At 39.6% G+C, this 23,894-nt stretch overlaps 1 protein-coding gene across 1 annotated transcript; it reads left to right on the top strand.

The window, feature by feature from the left end:
* The first annotated feature begins 1,768 nt into the window (after positions 1 to 1,768).
* Positions 1,769 to 19,393, top strand: LOC147894136 (trihelix transcription factor DF1-like). The gene is made up of 2 exons (XM_087385413.1): positions 1,769 to 2,729; positions 17,222 to 19,393. The coding sequence occupies exons 1-2, from the start codon at positions 2,143 to 2,145 to the stop codon at positions 18,858 to 18,860; spliced, it is 2,226 nt and encodes a 741-aa protein (XP_087241539.1). The 5' UTR covers positions 1,769 to 2,142; the 3' UTR covers positions 18,861 to 19,393.
* Positions 19,394 to 23,894: the final 4,501 nt, after the last annotated feature.

The raw sequence follows: 23,894 nt of genomic DNA, 5'->3' as shown, positions 1-23,894 counted from the left end.
CCAGATCTCTCTTCTGTATCGCGCTCCTTGCGGTTTTTACGTCGCCTTGGAAGTCGTAGAGCTTGTCTTGACGATTCGGATTTGGAAGCCTTGCCTCCCATAGTCGCACTTGGAACTTGGAAGCCACCAGCCGGACCCCCACTGCAGTATCCCCAAAACCTCTCTTCCGCTTCCCTCGTGCCTTGAGCTTACGCTTGCATGTCCTGCTTCCGACGCTTTTACATAGAGCGTGTTGCTTGCATGGGCCTTTGTCTACCCTTTCGGACGATGCTGGCGCCTACCTGCATGCATCGGCCCACGTGAAACTCCTATACGGGCTAGACCTCTTGTCCCCACTTCCCTCGACACCAACTTCTGTCGACGTAAAGCACCAAACCTTGCGCACCTTTACAATGCAGCGCTCACGAAAATGTAAAATGTTGTAGCAAGTATTTTCACCTATTGCCCATCACCGAGATCCAAGTCCACAGTCTCCACGCTCCACTTTATAAGAATAATCGCAGAGAATCGTCTCTCCTCAACATTCGATCATCAATGGACGACATTCCTTATATATATTTATTTTCCTGCAATGGTGCATTCATGGTCTATAACATCCTACGTTTGTTAAGAGTGGGTTGTAGCAACGATCCGTAACGTTTCAAGATTGAAAAGTAGTCCCTGTGATAGCGCTCGCATTAATAGGTGTTGAGCTACGAAAGTCGCAAATTTTATGCGTCACAATGGTTGGAGCGTTCCGAAGTTTAGACTTGCTGTAAAACTGGTGACACTATACCGCATGAGCATTGACGACGCTTGCAAAAAGAACCTTGACTATATAAAACTTGAAAGCAGAAGACCACTGGAGAAGCATAAACCCAGAAGCACAACTTCCAAAGCGAATTGTCCGTGACATTCAACGTTGTACAGCAAGATTGGACGTTTCCAAGGGGAGATGACATTTTGAATCCCCATGCACACCCATCGGGAATAGGCTAAAATAGCTCTACAGTTGCGCCCGGTACAGCAGCGGTTGCGTACACGGAGCATGGATGAAGATGACCTTCGGAAATTACGTATCAGCATCGCAAGTAATTGAAAGAATCCAAGGAAAAGAGTCCGGTGATAAACAAGTACACGAGCAGCATGAAGGCCATACACATATGAAATGGCATACCGCAAATCGGCGACGGGGTTATGTTGACCGGGAGGGGTAGAAAGAGTGCAGGCGTACAAGGGACGTGGCGTGGATTGAAAGATGGTGGGGAGGGATGAGCAAGGTTAAATATATATGAGCGAGGAAGTGAGGAAGAAAGCCGAGAGACGTGCCAAAGAGAACCTATTGATCACATTGATCACGGACAAGATAACACACACACACACACACGAAAGTGGAAGAGATCCTCACTCAGCTATTCCAACATCTTCTCATCCTGTGTCTGTTTGCCCTTCCTTTCAAAAACACACACACAGGAAGAGATCCTCACACACACACTGTGCACACACGAGAGATACTCGCTCAAGAGTCATTCTAACTTTATCTTCTGCATCCTGTGTCTTTTTGCCCTTCCTGTTGGCCACGACGCTTTCCCTTGTGCATGAGTCACTCTCTCTCTCTCTCTCTCTCTCTCTCTCTTCGTGTCTTCACTGTTGACCATGACGCCATCGTTCAGCAGCTCATCTGCTCTCTCTCTCTCTCTCTCTCTCTCTCTCTCTCTCTCTCTCTATCTATCTCTCTTTCTATCTCTCGCTTTCTCCTTGTGCTTGCTGGCCTGATTGCTAGCCTAGCTTTGTCCCTCCCTCTGTATGCTTTAGCTAGCTCCAATCTAGCCTTCCTTCTCTGTCTCTTTGCCTGCTAGTTTCTACCTAGCTCCAATTCACCTTACACTCCTACAATACCTTCCCAGCCTGCAGCTTACCTCCACCACCCGCTGCCTCTTTATCGTTGTGTCTCCTCCTCCTCCCCTCATCCCTCCTTCCCAAATCCTTTTGCATGCCCTATCGATCCCATCTGCCCCCCTTTTACTAGGCTTCTAGCCCCCAATACCCTTTTCAATCGAGCTCGCTTCCCCCTCCGGCAATGACGCCTTCCTCCACTCTCTCACCCAATCTTTGAGAAAGTGCCCCAACGTCCTCAAACAATCTCACTCTATCTTCGGAGAGATGCAATCAGGCGAGCGGTATGGAATACCGCCAGACATGCAGCCCTTCGTGGGCAGCCGACCCTCGCCTCATCTGTTTGGCAACTCGCAGAGCATCCCTTCCATAGGGCAAAGCAGGTCAAATGTGTTTCCTTTCAGGGAGCATTTGCAGCAGCAGTTGCAGCAACCCTTGCTGCATCCTGAACATCTCTCCCACGGAGATCAGCAACGTGCCCAACAGCATCATCAATGGCAGGCACAAAATCCGCAGCAGCCACCGTTGCACGAGCCTTTCAACCTTCAACATCATTCCTACTTCAGAAATCAAACCTCTCATGAGCAGATCGCCCACCAATTGCGTCCTGAATCTCATTCTTCAGAAAGTCCAGCGACCTTCGTCGCAGGATCTCTTCATAACAAATTCAAACAGTTCGTTCCAGGCACATATTCTCTTGGGCAAGACGACGTCGAGGACGAAATCGATAGGGGAGCTGGGTTCAATAGATGGCCTGCAGAGGAGACTGCTGCTCTTTTAAAGATAAGGTCGGAGATGGACGCAAATTTTCGAGAGGGCGGTTCCAAAGGAGCTGTGTGGGAAGAAGTTTCAAGGTACCGTTTTCCTACGCGGTCCGTTAACAAAATTTTCGTCATGTGCCGTCACGTTTTTGTTTGTGAAGTGAGGCTTGGAAGCATGCTGAATAAAATATTGCGAAGCTGAGAACAGCGGTGACTGTTGTCGCGAATGAGTAAAGCACAAACATCCGAATTATTAGCCAAAATGCAGATTTTCGTTCGCGATCGAACAAGATAGTCGACCCCCTACTCCCGAGTCCCGAGGCGCAGAAGGCTCGCAAGCACGGTGAAGAATCCGTGCACATCTAAGTACCCGATGAGTTTTTTCCACAGCAAAATTGATTGGAGTTAATACATACGGCTCCTCGATCATGGGGCTTTCTTCCAAGTTCCGCGTCGCTCTCTGAACTCTGAAGAGAGGTCAACGGCTATCTCTTTTATTACGTGTATTCACGACGCCAGTAGCCACCCAGAAAGCTCCATCAGCTCTGTATCCCTGCGTGCTACGGGTCTACCATTATTGGTTGTGAACGTTCTCGATAGAGAATTTTTAAGGGTTTAGCTGAACTCCAGCTCCTCAACCCCGTTGTTTCAAAATCGGCTCCAACTTACCTGTGGATCCGGATCTTCCTAATGCTCTCCAAACTACAGGAACTCACTGGCGACTGCTAAGTCTTAGTTGGATCTAAGCGTAGCTTAAAAAGAAAGAGGTATCACAGCAGCCGTACCCCACTTACCGATAGTTAGCATACGGCGCTTGAAATACCGTCAAACTCCAGTTTTCCATCTACAGAAATATCTTAAGAAATGTTGTAATTTGCAAACTGGATCTACGACTCAGCTACAGTGTCCCGAGTAACTACGCAAATTGGTACGCCTATTGGTACAGCTACGGACAATCTATTTTGTCTACGGGCATGACTTGTACGTCACAATAGCTAAGTACTTTACTCAAGGGAGACGCACTGCCGGTGCATGCATCCTTTCACGAAAGAAATTCAGTCTCTTCCGTCGTATCTTAGAGCTCACATTAGGACCTCTGTGCTACAGTCGATAAAACAACACCTAGTCGCAGTTCCCTTGTGGTCTGTTAATGTCCCGCTGGAGACTATCTCTTTCCTTACTCATTAAAGCTTGCCCGCAGATTACTTCGTGACGACAGGGAACTTGTGTTCAAATGAGAATTTTACGAGAGGTCTTCTTTCTCATCAGCCCTAAAATTTGAAGGGTAGCCTAGAATTTCATTTTGAAGGGCAATTAAGAGTTATCCTTCTAGTAAGTTACTTTTGAAGGGTGACGTGGCATTTCCTTTGTAATTTTTCCCAAAGGGGTCATTCTTTCTTGCTACAGAGAGGCTATGATGCGTGAGGATCAATGCAAGTGGGAGTATGCTATGCAATGAGAGATGAGTTCACTTATGAAGAATAAGACTTGGGACTTAGCTTCTTTGCCACATGGAAAGAAAGCATTGCCATGTAAATGGGTCTACAAGATGAAGGTCACAGGTGATGATGTGCCTAGGTACAAGGCCCGTTTGGTCACTAAAGGGTTCAAGCAAGAGAAGGGTGTGGACTTTGATGAGATATTCTCTCCGGTTGTAAAGATAACCACACTTAGATGCATGCTTAGACTAGTGACAGCAGAGGATATGGAGCTTATGCAGATGGATGTTAAGACAGCTTTCTTGCATGGGGATTTGAAGGTTCATCTCTCTATTTTCCTTATGGGGAAGGATAAAAACCCCTTTGAAGGGTGTTGCAGCCTTCAAATTTGAGGGTTGTTTCTCATGATAACAAGATGCCATTTGGCAAACCTGAAAAGACTTGTAAGTACATAGTTGTAAGCATGCATTATTTAGCTTTCTCCTCGAGGACCTAATTGATGTATGTCACATGTGTATAAGGAGATTCAATATTTTTAGTATAACATGATGAGCTTTGCTCCCATCGAGACCCATAGTCACTTTCCTGCTTTGCTGTGCTAGGGCTTCATCTACATCAACATGCCAAAAGCACCAACATACAAAGTTTCTTATATTTCCTTAGCCTTAGGGCCTCAACAACTATATATACATCTATTTTTTTTCTTAGATTTCATGACCTCGTTTTCCCCCCCTTTATGAAAGTCATCTCCATCTCCAGTGGCATCACCTCAAACTCCTTACCATTGTCACTTCCATCCTCCCCTTCTCCATCCATTCCATTGATCAACCTCCTATATTTCGACTAGCTTCCTCCTCTTGCCCTTTCTACATCCCAAAGCTCTATTTTGCTCATCTTTGGCTTCGTAAGATGTCAGATTTTACGTAGTCTACAATTTCAATTGTCACTGCATCATTAATTGCTTAGAGGGGCCAATCTTTCTAGCCAAGATTCAACCCTTTTATTAAAACCTTTACCCTTTGCATTTGGATTACACAACAATCTTTTATTGATTAGCTAGGCTTGAATAGGTTTGGTTCATTAATAAATTGTAGCATTTGGATAGTGTGAGATGTTTAAGCCCACACACATAGACACACATGTGCATAAGTGTGCATCCACACAGAATGCCTTTTCTCTACTTAGAAGATTGCATCCTTTAGAAAATTATTGCTACATATCTATAGACACTCCTATACTTCACATCTTAAAGCTTGGGGTTCCCAAATATTATGTTTCTATCTACCCATAGTTGCATGTTTCATGGAGTTCGTTCAATTAGCGCTCCACATAATTGAGTTTTTCAGATGTTGAAATAGGTGTCGATCCTCCTTTCCATTAAAGAAATGATTTAAAAATAGGCATTGGTAGCCTTGTGATTTCCCAACTATGAGACCCAAATTGATATCAAGATGAAGAAGAAATGAGAATTGCTAACATGATCATTAATTTTAGATAGGTTTTCACATGTTGTTTTGGCCTAAGAATTCAATGGTCTATATGATGAGGCTATGCATCTTAGAGGTGTTCCACCTAATATTCATTAAAGGTTGAACCATTTTGGCTAATTAATTTGATTTGTTGGAAACTAGAGCTCAATATTCTTAAACGCCACACTCTTATCTACATGGCTTTTAAGTTTCCTACACCCAAGTCCAAACCAATGGTATCAACACATCTTATACTTGCTTTTATATGCTTTTCTAGAAACCACCTAGGTGAGCAAGGTCATAGTTTTCTTGGTGTTCCTCTTTGTGATTAAGACTTGTCTACATAAATGTTCTATGTTTTGGCTTGCCTAGGCTGGGTCACTCATCATACATGAAATGTAGGATGTAGTTTGAAATTGAATGGAAAGGGCTTTAGAAGAGGTTGATAAAATTTTACATATATATACTATAAAAGCAAGTCTTTACTTGCATTTTTGAAAATTTTGTAAGTTTATATAGAAAAAGGGTCAGTTTAAAGCCTTATGATTTACTCTTAAGGGAGATATAGGATTTTGAAGTAGTGATAACTCCCCCCTTCCCCTCCCTTAACTTGGCCCTACCAGGTTTGGTCTTGAGTCCATGTAATTTTCACCTTGCTTCGTCACACTTCTCATCACCTTTTGTAGCCATGGCATGATTCACCTTGTCTTATTTCCTTACACTGGTAAAATTCTCCCATTTTGTTGCATGAGAAGGATCCCCTATGATGCTTCTTGTCCCATGCTAAGGAAAGCCATTTGTTAAAATAAACCTCTTAATGTTTTTGCAAAGATTTTCCTCTTTCTTAGGAGAAATGTTTCTACAATGCACACTCAGACAATGTAGACAAATGGAGCAGATGAGCTTGCCTTTTGATGGTTCAATTATAATTTATGACTTCCCTATCCATCCCTCAAAATGACATGGCATCAATTTGAATGAGATCTCTCAATCCACCAAACATAGAAATTTATTTGTACCTTCTATGGGTCCCTTGTAATCTTATGTTTGCAATCAACAAATAGTACATAGCAATATATCTAGCATTTGGGTAGATTGTGTCCTATAATAGTGGCTATAGCCACCCTAACACTCCCTCACATTTTAACTAGTAAAGTTATACCTTTTTATTAACAAATGAAAGTTGTACTTTTGTATATACTACATCCCCTCCCCCCAAACCCCCCACCTTGGGGGGATCACTATGTAGAAACCTTATATATCATGTGCATTCAAGGCCTATTTGTAAACCCCTTATCTATAGATCTTTCATGAATAAAACACATTCTTTTTCTATTCAATTGTGAATACCCCATTTATAAGATACCCTTCTATATGTGAAAATTGTGTAAAAGGAGGATTTAAAAACACCCCTAAGCCCCCCATCTCTCTCGAATCCTACCACCTGTACTGCCCTCCACCTATCCTTTGTAACTTTGGCAATCACTTATGATCACAACATCTCTCTCCTTGATAATTAAGGTAGTGGTGTTTACTCTGACACTAAAAGTAAGGAATCTAGCCACAAGGCCTCTCTTCATGCAATAGAGTGCATGAAGTCAAATAATGGAATCCCTCCATGGGGAGTTTAAAACATCTTTACCTTTTGTGGACATTTAGCTTGCATACTTATGGGTATTTGGCATGCATGTTGCTTGTCACCTTGAATGTTCTTTATTTGGTCGTTGATGTTGGCGGCAAACAGCTTGGTGCAATTTAACTTGCTCCCATGGAGGCCTTGACTTCTTTTTAGACGAGTTATGTTAGAACACAAGTGTTCAACATCTTGACCTATCTATGCATCCAAAGGGAATGAATAGATCATATTGGCAAAACTGACTATGTCAGCAAATGGGTCGAAGCAAAGACTTTGAGGGACAACATAGCATGAAGCACAACAAGGTTCTTCTATGAGAATATCCTATGCATGTTCAAATGCCCAATTCAATGGAAATGACCTACTTAAAAACTTTGTTCACGGCATTTGCTTGACCATAGACCCTTGCATTACTAGTCATCAAGTCCTTTAGTTAAATCTTGAACTCCTTCATCATGATTTGTATCACTGAATCGATAAAGTGAACCCTTGGTTTTTGCCTTATCACAGAGTATTCAAGGTCACCATGAAGCATACACCATTTCATTTAGCATTTATTCTAGAGATGGTCATGCCAATGGAACTACTTGTAGCAAGCCCAAGGGTAGTGATGGAACATACAAATTATGATCAAGAGAAAGTGTTGAAGAATAGGCTGGATGAATTGATAATGATTGATACTCGTAAGAAAGCGTAATGCAAAGTCTAGGGGAGGACAAATTGTGAAAACAAGAGAATGGCATGAAGAACAAAGATTACTAGTTCAAAGAGCTTTAAAGATCATAATTCCATAAGAGGAGGGTCCCCAAGATGAAGAGGTCACCATAAGTTTAATTGGTAGCATTAAGCTAGTAATTTGTGCCCAATTGTGGGGACTTATGAAGTCTAACCCCACTTTGGAAGGGGTACCCTGGTATGTGGGATTGAGTAGCATCTAACCTTCACACCCCACTTCTTGGCATGTGTCATGTCTCTTGCAATGCTTACATTTGTATGCATTGAATTCCACCACAACTTAGCATTTTGTAACTTTTTTACCATGCATTTCGACCACCATCTTGCTCAATGCACTTACTCCATCATTATTGGGGCTCTACACACAATTCATCTTTGATCAATATTAGGTATGTCTCACCTTTTGAATTTATATTGACCTCTGTTATGGATTTACCCTTAGCTATTTAGTCATTGTTGCTAATGCTACTGATGTGGTCATGGGCTCTTGTTGGATTTTCTCTATCCTTTATCTTCATTGAACCCCTTTGGCATATAGTCTTGCATTCCTTTGTGATTCTATTCTTTGCCATCTAAATGTAGCTGTAGCTCGTTGGCTTTGCTCTCAAAATTGAATGTATCATTTTCCCAATTGAGCACCAATTTTACTCCTTTCGACTATTGCCTACCCAACATGGGGTGTCCTTGCTCTTTTTTCACCTTGACCATGATGAATGCATCATGAAGGAAGCCTTGTTCATCTTGATACATACATCTTGCAATATACATTTTTTTCATCACCAACCTCTCCTCTACCATTCAAAGTGATGGTCTCAAATTCTTCAACTTGAGCCAATTTTAGAATTTTTCTAAGATGATGTTGGATTTAAAGACTCCATAAATGAGGACTCCTGACATTATGTGGTTCCTAATCTTAATGTTGATCATTCATGCTTCTTTATCCCAAATATTCTTCTTGGTTACTTCTACTCTAGTAGTCAAAATTTCTACCACTAGTTGCTTGCTTATTGGGTGGTCTTAGAAGAGCTTGGTTGATCATGGGGCTATTTCCAATACCTGGCCTATTGAACTCGTCACATTGAACTCACAAATTTTGTTCCAAGTTGAATTGACTTTGTGCTACTCTGTTGGGGGGGCTTCCATTACACCATCATTTTCTAGCATGTCAATTATTTGTTGTATTCCATTTTGGCTATTCTATGTCCTGATGCATCATCTAATTGCATTATGACTCATCTCTTGATTCCACCAAGGGCTCTTTTTGCTCCAGTGCCTTAGTTATTGCAATGGTCATCTTCTTTTCTTCTTCAATAATACCTCTTGCTCCCTTGGCTCCTTTTGAATTCTTGGGTCATTCTAGTTACCTTATGACCTTGTAGCCACATTTGTTTCAATATATGCAAAGACTAGGTCTACAACTATTCATTATTGGTTACATGCTCTATATAGCATAGCTAGCTACTTCTTTCACAATTTATAGTCCTTCTTCCGCTGGCTTTTCTTTCTAGACAAGAAACTTACAATGTTGACATTCTTTGGTCTCTCTATTTGATAGGGTCTTTTTCCCTCCCTCTTTACTAGATTGATCAACTCTACAATCCTTTTTCTTTTATTAAAATACCATTCTTCATTCATGTGCTCTGAATGATTGCATATCTTGCAATATCGCCTTGACTTTTATAGACAATGCTAGTATGTCCCTAATGTCCTTCAACTTTGCACTTGGTTCACCAAGCTTCACGTTTTTCTAGAGCTCCTCTTATTCCCATGCCTTTGGGAGGAAGAATTTTCAACTCCTCCCTTTCTATCTTTGCTTAGTCCTTTCTTACAACATCACAATTTCCTCGACCAACAATTCATTACAAATTCTTGCTGGATTTATGATTTCTATGTTCCTTAACTCTATGCCATTAATAAGGCCACTCAACATCCATGAATTAAGGAACATTTCATCTTCGATTGTGATGAGTTGATTGTTGAGCACCCTTATCTGAACCACAAAGTCATATATTGCCCGGGTCAATTTTTTGCTTGATTTAGTTGTGTTGTAGCACCGCATCCTCCTTGCTAGACTTGTGTTGATCCTTTTAAAAAGGCTTCCCTTAATGTATTCCATGTATGGAATGATGGTCTTGATACGATTAAGGCCATTTAATTACATTCTTGTCTATGAGCATTGTAGTGAAATACATGAACTGCTTCCCCTTTGTATTGCACTGCAATTTCTCTACTATTCATAGGAAACTTTGCAATTGGAATGGGGATGTTCAGCCTCTCATCCTTTCTATTTTCAAAATTTGATCTTTAAAGACCTTTGTTCCTACCATTGTTAATTATTTGCACATGGATTTGCTAGTGTACTATCCTTATGCAATGAAGTGATGAGCTTGGATCACCCTCTTGGCCTTCCTTTTCTCCTCTTTCTTTTCTATCATTTGTTTTGTACCTAATTTTAAACTACTCTGGTTTCCTCCTGTCTTCTTTGGCTTTGATTTCCTTATTCTTTAGCAACAATGGTCCACAGGTTTTTTCATTCACTCTCATCATCTTCTCTTCTCTTATTTGTTGATATCTCTGTTATCCATGATCTCTTTCAATTTGCTATTCGTCACATTTATTTTGTGCTGATTTGCAATGCTTGCTTTTTGACATCCTCTGGTCTTCATCTTTGGCACTTCCAGTACCAAGGCATCTAGTTCTTATATATGACCCATAGATCATACCTTATGCCAAATCAATGAATTCATTGGGATGCAATTAACTTCCCTTCCACACTTTGATGTATATACTGAACTTGATATTCCAAGTATCAGAGTGTCTTGGAATAGTAGTAGCATTAAAAATAGCTTCTTTGTTTAAAGAGCCATTTGGGATACATTTTCTTGGGATGCTTCCACACTAATTTTTTAACATCTTGCATCTTGGCACTGATTCATACTTACACCTCTTTTCAAGCTACAAATTGGAGCAGTAGTGATGATAGCTTACCTGATCGACTTCATGGATGGCCACTTGTTTATGATACTTCCACATTGGTTTCATTGCGTCTTACATCTTGGGACTGATTTAGGCTAAGCCTTGCACCTCTTTTGGGGAATGGTATCTCTAGTTTGCTTCCTCCCATCTTGCTCCTTCATGTATACCAATGTTTCTTTGTCCATTTTTGTAGACTCCATCCTACCATCTCCCTTCATTGACACATCCAATGCAAACACTCCACAATGGGATCGCTAAAATTGCTAGCTAGAAATTGTTAAAATCATGATTCATTTTCTCAAACACTCATTCATCTTCAGATGCCTTGGGATTTGCAAAGGTGTTATATCGATATCTAGATGGGCTAAAGGAAGTGATGGCTCATAATAGATCACTGTGCTCAATCACTTGTAATGATTGCTCATTCGTATGAAAGACTTAAAAATTATTAAATTCAAGCTCATACATGAATTTTTAGTGCATACATGATTGCTAAGTGGCTTGCTCATCATCTGTGACATGAAGTACAAACAACATGCCACTGATGCTCTCTGCACTAGTCAAACCTATCTCCATAATTACCCCATGAACACAACTTACAACCAACTACAAGCTTTACATAACTCTATCGCAACATCTCAAGACCATAATATAATTTATTTTATACCTTTTTACTTCTAATCCCTTAATACCCTCCCCCCTTTAGGCTTGGTGTATTGCCCATGCCAAATATTTTGCCAATGACATAGCCAAACCAATGATGAAGTTCTTCTTGAGACATTAGTGTGAATTTTGATCAGGACTTTTGGTAGAATCACCCTGTGCCCTCCCACTACTAGTGTACTGACTATTGACATAATTGCCATGTGCCCTCCTGCTAGTGTGCTGACTCGGTTGTTCATTAGGGCTCTACTCTATGGTTCGGTCCATAGACTTTGCTATGTGGATTTTATTTGTCATTTTTTCTTCTTTCCTTGGCATTTTCTTCACTTTCATCGCATTATTTGATACTATTTTTGGGTGTTTAACACCTTACTAGAAGGTTGTTTACTAGTTTGTTAAGATCTTTTGAGATTTCCTTAAGGAAAGAGATAGTAGCAAGGGAGAACTTTATGTGATTAGATGATTCTTTTGCACTAGAGAAGATGGTTTTTTATGTGTGGTTTACACTCACAATGGAACCAAAAAGATGTCATCATCATAGATCACAAGTGATTACCCATAAGGAAAAACTATGGCCTTAATTCTTTTAAAGGAATTTTGTTAAACTAGTTAGAGAATCTATATGGGAAGACTTTCCCCAAATTTCTACACTGTTTCATCTTGAACCTTCCTTCTATAATGCAATGTTTTATGGAGATCTATTTGGTCTACTGTGAGGAAATAAAGATTTAGACAATCTAGAATTAGAAGGGCATTGTCAAACTCTTAATTCAATATGATTTTTTGTATTCTTTAAGAGCAACATTTTGAGTAATGAATATTATTCAAATGCTTGGGAAATGGTCAAGAAAGTATTGCAAGCATGGGGTCAATTGAGGGATAGTGGAGATATTAGGACGAAAACATGGCTTGAAATAAGGAGAGGATTCAAACTCTCCCAATAAGGATGATATTATTTGCACTAAGTGGAAAATATGGATTGCTCGAATGGCCACTTGGAAAGGAGGTCATCATGTAATTATTACAAGAGCTTTGCTACTTCAATATGGTCTGAAACATGACCTAAACCATGTCCGAAAATAAGGAGAGAGTTCAAACTCTCCCAATAACTTAGGACAAACTCTCCCTATAACTTAGGACAATATTATTTTCACCATGTAGAAAACTTAGAATGCTTAAGTGGCCACTTGGAAAGGAGGTCATCATCTTGATTATGACAAAGAGTTTTGCTACCCCAATAGTAACTCTCTTCTTCCTAATTCGACACCTAAGTCTAAGGCTCATGAAATTATATGAGTTCTCTATCACAAGTCGAGGAAGAGTGATTCTTCTATCATTTAGGAGGAGAGAGAGATAGAAGAGGAGGGTTTTAACCTAAGTTACCTTCTTGTGCTTAGAAAAAATAAGAAGGGGATGGAGGAGAGGGGCTTTAAAAGAGAGAGAAGGCACCAGTACACATCCCCACCAGATCCCCACAAGGTTAAGTCCATCAATGCACTCCTTTCTTCACTCATTAGTAAGGGTTCAATGCATACCCATGAGATACCCATAAGGTGGAGGGGTCTTATGCACTCGTTTCTCAACTCATTGGGTCTTTACCCACTCATTTCTCAACTCTTTGGGTCTTTACCCACTTGAGTAGGCTGAATCGATAAGAATAAATCCATTGGTATAGAATGCATGGAAACATAGAGCAGAATCAATCTCATTTTGGGTACTCAATCAAAGGTAAAAGAAAAGTAATTCATCTCTCATTTGGGTAGAGAAGAATCAATCTCATTTAGATATTCCTAATTTTAAAATTGATGTGGTTTATTTTACATAAAGAAATTGGTCCTAATGCTAGAAGTTTGCAGATAGGTACATCTGATTAAGTGAGAAAAAGATGCAAATATTTGTTGCAAACTATATTTTATATTCTTGTGAATTGTCCACCTTCTTTTAGGATATGAAATATCTATTTTAAAAGGAAAAAGTACAATGCGACATTCATTATCTTAAATAAGTATCAGTAAAATTATATCTGAGTTGTACTTCCACTCCTTTAGCACTCCTCAGTAGTACTAATGCCTTATAGATAACTTGGATTACTAAGAGCTTCTATAGAAAAGAATCACATAAACTTTTACATAAATTAGAGCGATTACTAGATACAAATATAATTTCTTAAGAAAGACATTCTTTTTCTAGAAAATATTTTCTTTCATGAAATAATATTTACCTTTGAGGGATGCAAAGGTTTCTTTCATAATCACTTGCTTGAGTTAGACAAGGATCCCCCTTCCTTCTTTAAAATTGTTTGTGCAACCTTTCCATTGACAATCTTTACCTAATAACTTTAAAATTGATGGAGTTTGAAGCTCATCTAGTTTAGATATACTTAATGGTGGAATATGTACAAGGATATCCCTCAATAAGTTATAACAAAACACAATTTCTTAATAGTGGAAAGGTAAGAATTTTGGATCTACTCCTAAATATTGATTGCTATATGTATGCTCTGCACACTAGGAATGTTCAAATTGTTACCTCTAGGTTGAATCAATGCCTAAATACTTTTTGATTATATTAATCTCTTCTTGGCATAGCTCTTGATAAACGTGGTTATTTCACTCAAGCATGCTCAAAACATAAGGAGAGATACAGTTGAGATCCTTCCAAAAAAAATCTAAGATATTTGTTAAAATCTCGTATTAGTCACATTTTTTTTGGGCCTTTGCAAGGTTTCAATAGCATATTATTCAGATGAAGCTTGGATATGAAGATGATCTTAATGTATTGTAAGATTTCAATATGGAGGGGGGGAAGGTAGTGAATACTCCATTGCCTCCATATGTAAACTGAGTCATACAAATAGTCCCAAATTAGATGAGGAAAGGGCCATGATGGCCAAGGTTCCTTATGCATCAGCAGTTGGGAGTCTTATGTATGCTATGATAGCTACTAGAGCAGACATTGTATTTCCAGTGGGAGTTGTTAACCGGTAGATGGCTAATCTAGGAAAGAGGCATTGGGAGGCAGTTAAGTGCATCATAAGGTGCATGAAGGGTACCAAGGAGATGTGCATCTACTTTGGTAGAGGAGACATGCGTGTACTTGGGTACACAGATTCAGACTATGCAGGGCATGTGGATAGTAGGAGATCCACTTCTGGTTATGTGTTCACCTTTGCAGGTGGTGCGGTGTCGTGGATGTCTTGCGCACAGAAGTGCATTACTAAACTTTGAGATATAAATCTTTTACATATACCAAGTTTGATAATGGAAATCATAGTGAACCATGTTAGTAGAGCTCTTCTACTCTTCAATATCCAAGCTCGAGGGGGTCACTCATCATATGTAACCCTATCACGTGAGTTCAACAGAAGGATTTTTTTTATTTCTAAAATTTACAGAAATAAATATACATAAGGGACTATTTAAAATAGTTTTGGAAAAAATTTACAGATTTGTATAGAAAAGGGGTACATTTTATTAATGAAAATTTTTACAGATAAGGGACTTTAAATATAGGCCTTGAACGCACGTGATATAGAGGGTTTATACATAGTGACCCCCTGAGTATCCAAGCATGCAAGAGTTGATTACTTCTCAATTTTGTATTCAAGTAATATGTAATGGCATTCAATAAGGTTATTCAAAGATACACAACAAAATCTTGATAATACTTAGCTATAAGAAAACTAACTAAGGACACAAAGATGTCTTGCATAAACCACTTCATACTGCAATGATGGTGGTCTAATGAGAACTTATCTAAGTAGAATATTTGGATTAATGGAAAGAGACACGAAAAAGCTAAGAAAAAAATTAAGGTATATGTATATATATTTTAAAGTAAATTCTCTTTGAAGTCATTTTAACTTTGGCATAGCAACCACCATAACCCACTTCAAGAAGAGATAATAGAAATTTATCCTACATTAAGCTCAATATAGGTGCTGAAGTATATCTTTAGCAATCAAGGTCATGTAAACTTGAATAGCTACTACCACCAAAAAATAGTAGTTTGTGTATTATGTCGATAAGAAATCATGAAATTTTGATATAATCATGAATTCAATGATGTGAATTAGTGTAATGCTTAGGGGTAGGTAGGAAACCCCATGTGGTAGAGTCTTTAGTTGATGGATATGTATCCTCTTTTGATGATATATAACCAAGAAACCAAACATTCAAAAGAAGAAAAAAGAAAATCTAAACATTTACTAAATGACCAAGAAACTAACATTTAAAAAAAGGAAAAGAATATCTAAGTCCCAAACCAAAGCATACTTGCTTTTGTTGGGTACAAGAACTTGTGGATCTAAATAGATCATGATATTTTGAAAGTTGAAGAACAAATTGTTATGCATTGAGCCTACTATTTCTTCTAAAATGTAACTTGTAATATATGTGCTTAAGGTGATGAAGCTATTGTTTCTTTTAAGAAGTAGCTAATAGTAGAGTAGTTAAGGTGATTCCTGAGCATGCACAAATTGTATTCTCAATCTCAAGTAAAGCTTTTACTTAAAGCATTACTACACCATAGGAGATCATCACCTAGAAAAATTTTATATTTTATGATTGCAAAAGTGAACTTAGAAAAATACATAAATGTCTTTTTTAATTAAGCTTTTTCCAAGTGAACTCGTATTCTAAGGCCACATTTTTGTGAGTGCCTAGAATGTTTCTTATATAGCTTTAAACAAATCATTCCAAGGCTTGAAATATCTATCTTACATTTTGTGTTGACTTGTAATAAGATGCACATATAAGGCAATTGACTAGGTTTCATGGCAATTCTTATGTCAAAGTTCTATTTATTAAAGGCTCTTGTTAAAATGACCATCTGTTCTTCTTAGGTAACATCTTGGAATATCTAAACAAAAATGTCAAATTTTCAAGTGAGTGCCTTATAGTCAATTTTAGTTGTGTATGGATATGTAATAAGGAGTTCAACCTTTAATATCTAGTAAGTTTGAATTTTTTCGAAATGAAGACAACTCTCACTAAGTAAACCATTTATGTCCCTAGCCTCGCCATCCAGGGACGGATCCATCTTGGGTGGCAGGCATGTACTGCATTCACGATTTGAGCAACACTTGAAGTCATTGCTCCCCATGTAAAAACTCATCAGGTCCCTCTTACTCGGTATGATATTGTAGGCATTTTGCATTTATTATGTCCAGAGAGTGTTTGCATAAAAGGTCAAGACAGGGACAACATTGTTTTCTTCTTATGTGGCTTCTCTCCTCTATCGTTGAAAAAGAGAGATGCTGGTTAATAGCTTGCAAAAGAAGCTTAACTTATGTATGCATCAAATATGTTATTGTCTTTCACAACATACCTCTTCTTTGATTGGTCTGGTATATAACTAGATGGCTGCTTGCATATTCTTGATGAGCCGCCTCCATGTGCCTTATATCATGTCTTAGGTCGCGTTTAAGGAATATTTCCATTCAGATATTTGTCATATGTTTGTAGGGCTATAATACAAAGGAGCCAATTGTGTAAGTGAAATCGAATGTGCATATGACAAGCAAGTAATACTCAACGAGAGAATCTTAATAGCTGCAGCAATCATCCCCATATATCAATGCATTTGTTGCGTCTCTAACACCAATCAGCGCGACTTACAAGTTTTTTCTAAATGAAATCGTGCTGCTTTTCCCTTTTTTGTTTCTAGGAGGCTACAAGAGATAAGCTATCATAGGAGTGCCAGAAAATGCAAAGAGCAGTATGAGAGCATTCAGAAATACTACAAGAGAACTGCAGATGGCAATACTGCAAGGCAAGATGGGAAGAGCTACCACTTTTTTAGTGAACTGGAAACCATTCACAGCGCAAATCCAAATCACAACGATAGCGGGGCTTCTGGTGGGAGCAGCTGTGGTCGAGTTGCTGGCAGAGGACATCGTGGGGACCAAATTGAGGATATTGGAGGTTCTGCTGCTACTGCCGCTGCTGCATCAATGCCAAAGCCTGAAACGACAGGTAGCGCCGTTGATCTCTCGTCTGATTATTCTGGGGACGAGCATGTCCGGACGGATGATTTTGATGAACAAGATAGTGCAAAGAGAAGGAAACGACAGTCTGGCTGGTCACCATCCAAAACTTTTTTCGAAAAGTTAACACGGCAACTAATGGAACAGCAGGAGGCATTGCATAAAAACTTCCTCGATGCCATCGAGAAACGAGACCGTGAAAGAACGATCCGAGATGAAGCTTACAAACGGCAGGAAACGGCAAGGTTGAATAGGGAACACGAGCTTCGAGCACAGCAATTTTCGCTTGCTGCAGCCCGAGATGCAGCTCTCATAGGCTTTCTGGAGAAAGCAACCGGCCAAACTCTTCAGCTTCCAAAGATAGGACCTCCAACTACCCTAACAACTGTATCAGACGTCCAGGATGAAAAAGAAAGAGACATCGCCGACATGAACACCAAGAGGTGGCCCAAAGTGGAGGTGCATGCTTTGATAAGGTTGCGCAGTGGTATGGAGCCGAGATTTCGAGAGGCAGGTCCCAAAGCGCACCTTTGGCAGGAGATCTCGGCATCAATGGCATGCATGGGATTTAGCCGAAATCCTAAGAGGTGTAAGGAGAAGTGGGAAAATATCAACAAGTATTTCAAGAAGACAAAGGACAGCTGCAGGAAGCGCCCAGAAAATGCTAAGACGTGTCCTTATTTCCATCAGTTGGATACGTTGTACCGACGAGGAATATTGGCTTCTTCCAGCAACAAATTTAGCAGCACAGGCACCGAGAACCTGCTAGAGAACAACACAGAAAACGCTGGTTTCATTCAGAGAGAAAATGCAGGAAGGTTAGCAACAATCATTCCGATTCGTGAAGATGTTACAGATTCGACCCAAGCAACAAGCAGCACGGCGATGACATTACGCTCAGATCGAGACAAGTCTAGTGAGCCTGATCAAATTCTACGAGAGGCATCACAGAGACCATTATTGTTCTCCGATTCGTATAACAACCAAGGTTCAGGGGGTTTGGGGTCTCAAGTGGTGGACAGGGTGCATGCTGTTGAAGGCAACCCTGTGGACAGGAAGTCCATGCAGGTAGAAGCCTTCGTAAAAGACATTCTAGAGATGCAGCAACAACAGCATCAGAAATTGGTGCACGAATATGATAGAATGGAGCAAGCACGGGAACTGAGGGAAATGGATAGACAACAAAGCCAGGGTGTGCCTTTAGGTCGTGACCAGCTACACACAGACACACACGATAATGCTGCCCTAATGGCACTCGTGCACAAATTGGCTGGAGATCCCTCACGCTTAACGATGTCTGCACCGTCAGGCATGGAATGAAGATGCTCAGAGGTAGATTTCTCCTTCATTTTCGTATCATGGGGTGGTGCTGAATTTCTCTCTGTATGATATGTATTTGGTAAAGATATGCTGAACCCTTGCACATTGCTTCCCACTCACGTAGAATCTAAACTCGTTCGACATGTTTTCTAAGGTCTCATTAGAGAACAACTGGCGGTATCTATATAATATATCACCAGTCAAGCTTCTCGAATTGCCTCCGTGCAGCTGCTAACATCTAACGTAGACTGTGTGCTAGACGCATCGAGCTCATTAGAGAAATAACTGGGGGCATCTATATAATATACACCAGTCAAGCTTGTTCAGTTGCCTCCTTGCAGCTGCTAAGATCTAAAGTAGACTCTGTGCCGGACGCATTTGAAACAAATGTTTTGGAGTTCTTTTCTGGTGTTCTTGTTGTTGATGAATTCCCTTGGACACTTTGCGAAGGCGGCGTTGCATTCCTGTTAGATATTACTAGCACCCGGAAGGCAGAGTTAGGCCTGGAGACGCAAGGGAGAGTCATCACTACCCAACAGCGGAATTCCAGTCTTGTGCCTTCTCCACCCTCCACATAACTGACTAATGATCTTTTGGCGATTGGGGGAACCGCCTCTACACGAGGTTCTCCAAGGTTTTTTTTAACGTTATCGCTCTTAGAAAAACGACTGATTTGTGCCTGTATTGCCGTCGAACCATATCCGATAGTATATAGCGACGGTTATATTGACACTATAATCAATTTAAAATATCTAGCTCGAAATTGTTATAAAGTACTAAGTGGGCCACAACTAGTACATCTTCAAGTGCACCATCATCATTCGTGATTAAGTTATTATGGAGATAGGTTTTCATCCTTTAACTGCAATTGCGTATTAAGACGATTAGTTTGATGACAATATGTTGCAATTAGGGTCAAGTGTCACAATTAGGGCCAAGTGTCATCTCAATGCTAATACCTAAGATTTTATTGAAATTGCAAGGCTTTTAATGCTCTACTACTTTTATAGACATTCCATCATTGGGAAAAGATTTTTTAAAATGTCCTAAATGGGCCCATATTAGTAGTGAATATCATTTTTTCAATATCTTTCAGAAACATCGATTTCCAATGTTCAATAGATGTTTTACTTAAAATATTAAATTGTTATACGTACTCCAAGAAACAATTATAAAACTATATTTCCTTGTGGTTTTGACTTGAAACTGATGCCCTTGTGAATTCCTTTACCTATGGAAACATTTTTCAATAAGCTTCCAATAAACAAGGATTGCCTATGTAAAGAGGAATTTTTGTTAATTTTATTTTTGAAAATGTTTTTTTTTATTTCTAGAAATGTTAAACTCATTACAAGTGCCTTAAAAATAACATTTTCATGTCTTGTTTTAGTACTACACTAGTGATATCATTGGAATTTGCACCCTTTACATCATCCTATGGTTAGTGTAAATTTGGCATATTGAACTAACTAGTTTTTTATAGGGTAAGGTAAGCATTTTGATTCAGTGAATAGAGTCTAATCGGTCCATATCCTAATAGGGCCCTAGCCTATAGACCATGATGGAAATAAGGCCAATCAACATTAATCCCTTTTTCCCATTTGACAAATTTCTGTATGCTCTAGTGTAATGTTTTACATATTGAACATGGCATTTTTCCTTAGGGTTATCTTTTAGGTTAACCAGTTTCAATTAGGCTATGCATTCGTCGTACAAACCTTACCCTATGACCTTGTGTGAAATTCACATAGTAAATTGCCGATTTTTAAATAAGACAAGCATTTAAAGTGTGTTGATTAGTTCCCATTAGGCCATGGCTCAGTCTCAACTCAATAGGTGGAGGCCATAATGGGACCATGGTTAGTGCCTACCCCATCACCATGCACATCTCCCCCCTTCTACCCTATGGTCTAGCAGTAGGTTTATCTTTGACAGTGTTAGGAGCACTTCTATAACTAGTTCCATGCATCGTTAATAGCTTCTAAGGACCTGTATACAGAGTTATTGTGGGTGTGACATGCTATCTACTAAGGCACCAATCCTTGAATATAATATGGACTTGGTTCAACCCCTAAGATAGTCCTCTTTGGTACGGCACACAAGGGTAGAGAGGGAATAAAAAGGGGGGACTTTATGATCCCCCTCACATGGTCTGATAATCGGCCCCTGTGCGTCGGCCCCTATGCGATGAGGCAATAGGGCTCAAAATTACTTACCAATATCTATGGTTGGCATTCCCTATCAAATACATTTTGAAGAATTGACAAGGAAGTATAAACCTTACCAAAAGGAAGACATTGGCAAGCAAGTATAACCCTTGGGAAAAGGAACTATGCGGATGGTAAGCCGTTGGAAAAGTTTCATCCTTTTCTATCCTTAAACAAGCTACAAAACCAATCTTAAAGACAAAGGTGTTATGCCCAAATGGGAAAGCTCATCACCTGAAATTCTACAAATCATATTTGTATACACCTTTAATTTCCAATACCTTCAAAAATGAATTTCTAATGCCATATTGTAATGCCATCCATATGTAGGGATTCAATTCTACTTTGGTTTTAAAAAATCTAAACTACAATACGTTAAAGCATCACATTAAATTTGTATATTTTAAAATGCATTTCATGTTAATTTTAGAATTTTAAAAGAAATTATTCCTTAAGAGAGTAATTGAAAATTTATGAAAGATCATGACTTTCTTCAAAATTAAGCCATGTCGAAGATGTTTAGGGGAATGTCAAATAGATTTGATTACAAGTTCTAAATGCCCAACCTAAAATTTGTTATTCTTAATTAGTTTTGATATATTATTATATTGGATTTGTCTAATAGATAGCACATTTCAAGATCATGGGTAAAATCTTTTTATTCTCAAACGTGGTATTAGAATTTTTTTACTTAAAACGTTGGTCTTTTTAAAACCATAATCATTCAATCTCCTATTTTAAAACTAAGTATCCTAGAAATAGGTATTGCCTTGAAGAGCCACAAATTGAACATCTACATTTCTCTTAAATAAGCAACTAAGGTTACCTAATTAATTAATCCAATCTATAAAATACTCCTTTTTTTTTTTACATGAATCAATTTACATACGTATACAACAAACTTGTGGTCTCATTGATATTTAATTGAGGTATATTTTGTAAGGAGAATATACAGATAAAATCAACAATACTGGTGATAGAAGATATGTCATACCTTTTCACAAATTAGAATAGATATCTTATTTATATATCATCTTGTGTGTATATAGATCTCTAGCTAATTGATTTTAATTAATTTATACGTATCTTATTGAACAAAGAGAGTATACTGTGGCCTTGTCATTAAAAAATACCTCCTCAAGAGGAAATTGAGAAGAATTTTCTTCATTAAACATAATTATCCTTTAACTTTTGATATAAATATCATTGCATGCATAAATATTTACTTTAGTACCTGTAAGGGTGAAGCAAGAAAGCAAATAAAAATATCCTTAATCCACCTGTAGGTTGAGCTAGGATGCCACCTCTCTACATGGTGCGACATGTCTCACCCAAGACTACATGGATATGAATGGGAGTCCACTTCGAAACACCCGAGACCTAAAGCACCCTTGTTGGAGATGTCAAAGGACCTTGAGCATGATGACATGAACTCTAACAATCTACAGGAGATGGAGGTGTAGGGAGGAGACACAAACTCTAAGGCCCATTTTGTATCCCCTGAGAGGAAGGTGACGATGGTGGTGTTAATGCACCCTCGTACCTCCAGATCCTCACAAAGAAGATTCACAGTGGTTCCACTCTGCTACCAGAGGACAAAGGTAGTAGACTCATGCATATGGAGATTTCATGAAGAGCAAAGGAGAAAAAACAGGAGCCTTGGTTCAAAACTGTCAAGGCCCATGGGTCAGTCTGCATGCTTGAGTTGGAAGACGTGCGCCCAGAGCTGGGAAGGCTAGCAAGGGGGGGTGGGGTCTACCTATATGTCACAAGTAGGATTCCCTCTATGGAGGAGTTTAAGCAATTTATGGTCTATGAATGTAGGCTCCTAGGGAGTGCTACACGACAAGGTTCTTGGGAAAAGGCTTCTTCCTCCTTTAGCATCGATCAAAGGCAATCAGGAGCGAGCTGGTGGGGAGAGTTTTTTAGTTTTTTGGATTGCCTATTCTAGTCATGCATTAGTCTCCAGACTGTAGCATCGACCAATTCTTACTCCCTGATTGCCTCCTGATTGCCTAATATGGGTTGAGTTTCCCGATCTCCCCTCCTGGCTGTGCGAAAAGATTGGATATGTGGCAAGCTCGCTTGGTAAAGTTTTGCAAATCCCTCCTACGTCCCGTCAACCTGGGGGGAGGAAGAGGGTTGGGATAGATCCCAAGATATTCTAGATTTCATCAGGATCCAATTTTTGGATAGTCCCGTCATCGCCCAGCAAGTCAGATTTAGTCACTTTCCAAGCTTGTGCTATGCTTGCAAACACATGGGACAGTTTGTGAGAAATTGCTCGCTTAGATTGGCAAACAATATGCTGGCCAATGAGGGTGAGACCCCTGGCATTGAAAAGGAGCATGAGGTGGTACTACCAACGTCCAAAGAACCGATGCCCAAGACAAAACTAGAGCCTAAGAGCCCCCATGAAGAGAAGCCGCATGGCAAAGATCACACACCTCACACAGGTGAAGAGCCATGGAGGACAGTGGGGAAGAAGGGAAGGACTAGGGTGCTAAAAACTGATGATCTAAGCGATGGATGGGACAGTCACTTTGAGGCTTCCCATCTCCTAGGTACCTCTAACACCTCCAAAGCAGCCCTTTCGATGGGCGAACATCCAACTATGGAGACAGATGCACCCTATTCACTGGCCACCACTACAGACGATGGGGGCTCTAAGGAAGTCGAGATGCCTGAAGCAAATCATCGAAAAAGAATGTTTGAGGAGAAGAGCGAACAAAAAGCTATATAGGACGAGACTCTTGAAGGTCGTCAAGCCATCATGCCCAAAACATTGTCCAAACGAATCAAGGAGGTGGTGAAGTCCTCATCGAGG

This window comes from Dipteris shenzhenensis, chromosome 14 (genome assembly GCF_047967505.1).
Source record: "Dipteris shenzhenensis isolate YYH24624 ecotype China chromosome 14, Dip_SZ_1.0, whole genome shotgun sequence".
NCBI lineage: Eukaryota > Viridiplantae > Streptophyta > Polypodiopsida > Gleicheniales > Dipteridaceae > Dipteris > Dipteris shenzhenensis.
The sequence above is the reverse complement of the archived record's forward strand: the minus strand, read 5'-3'. Positions and strand labels throughout refer to the sequence as shown.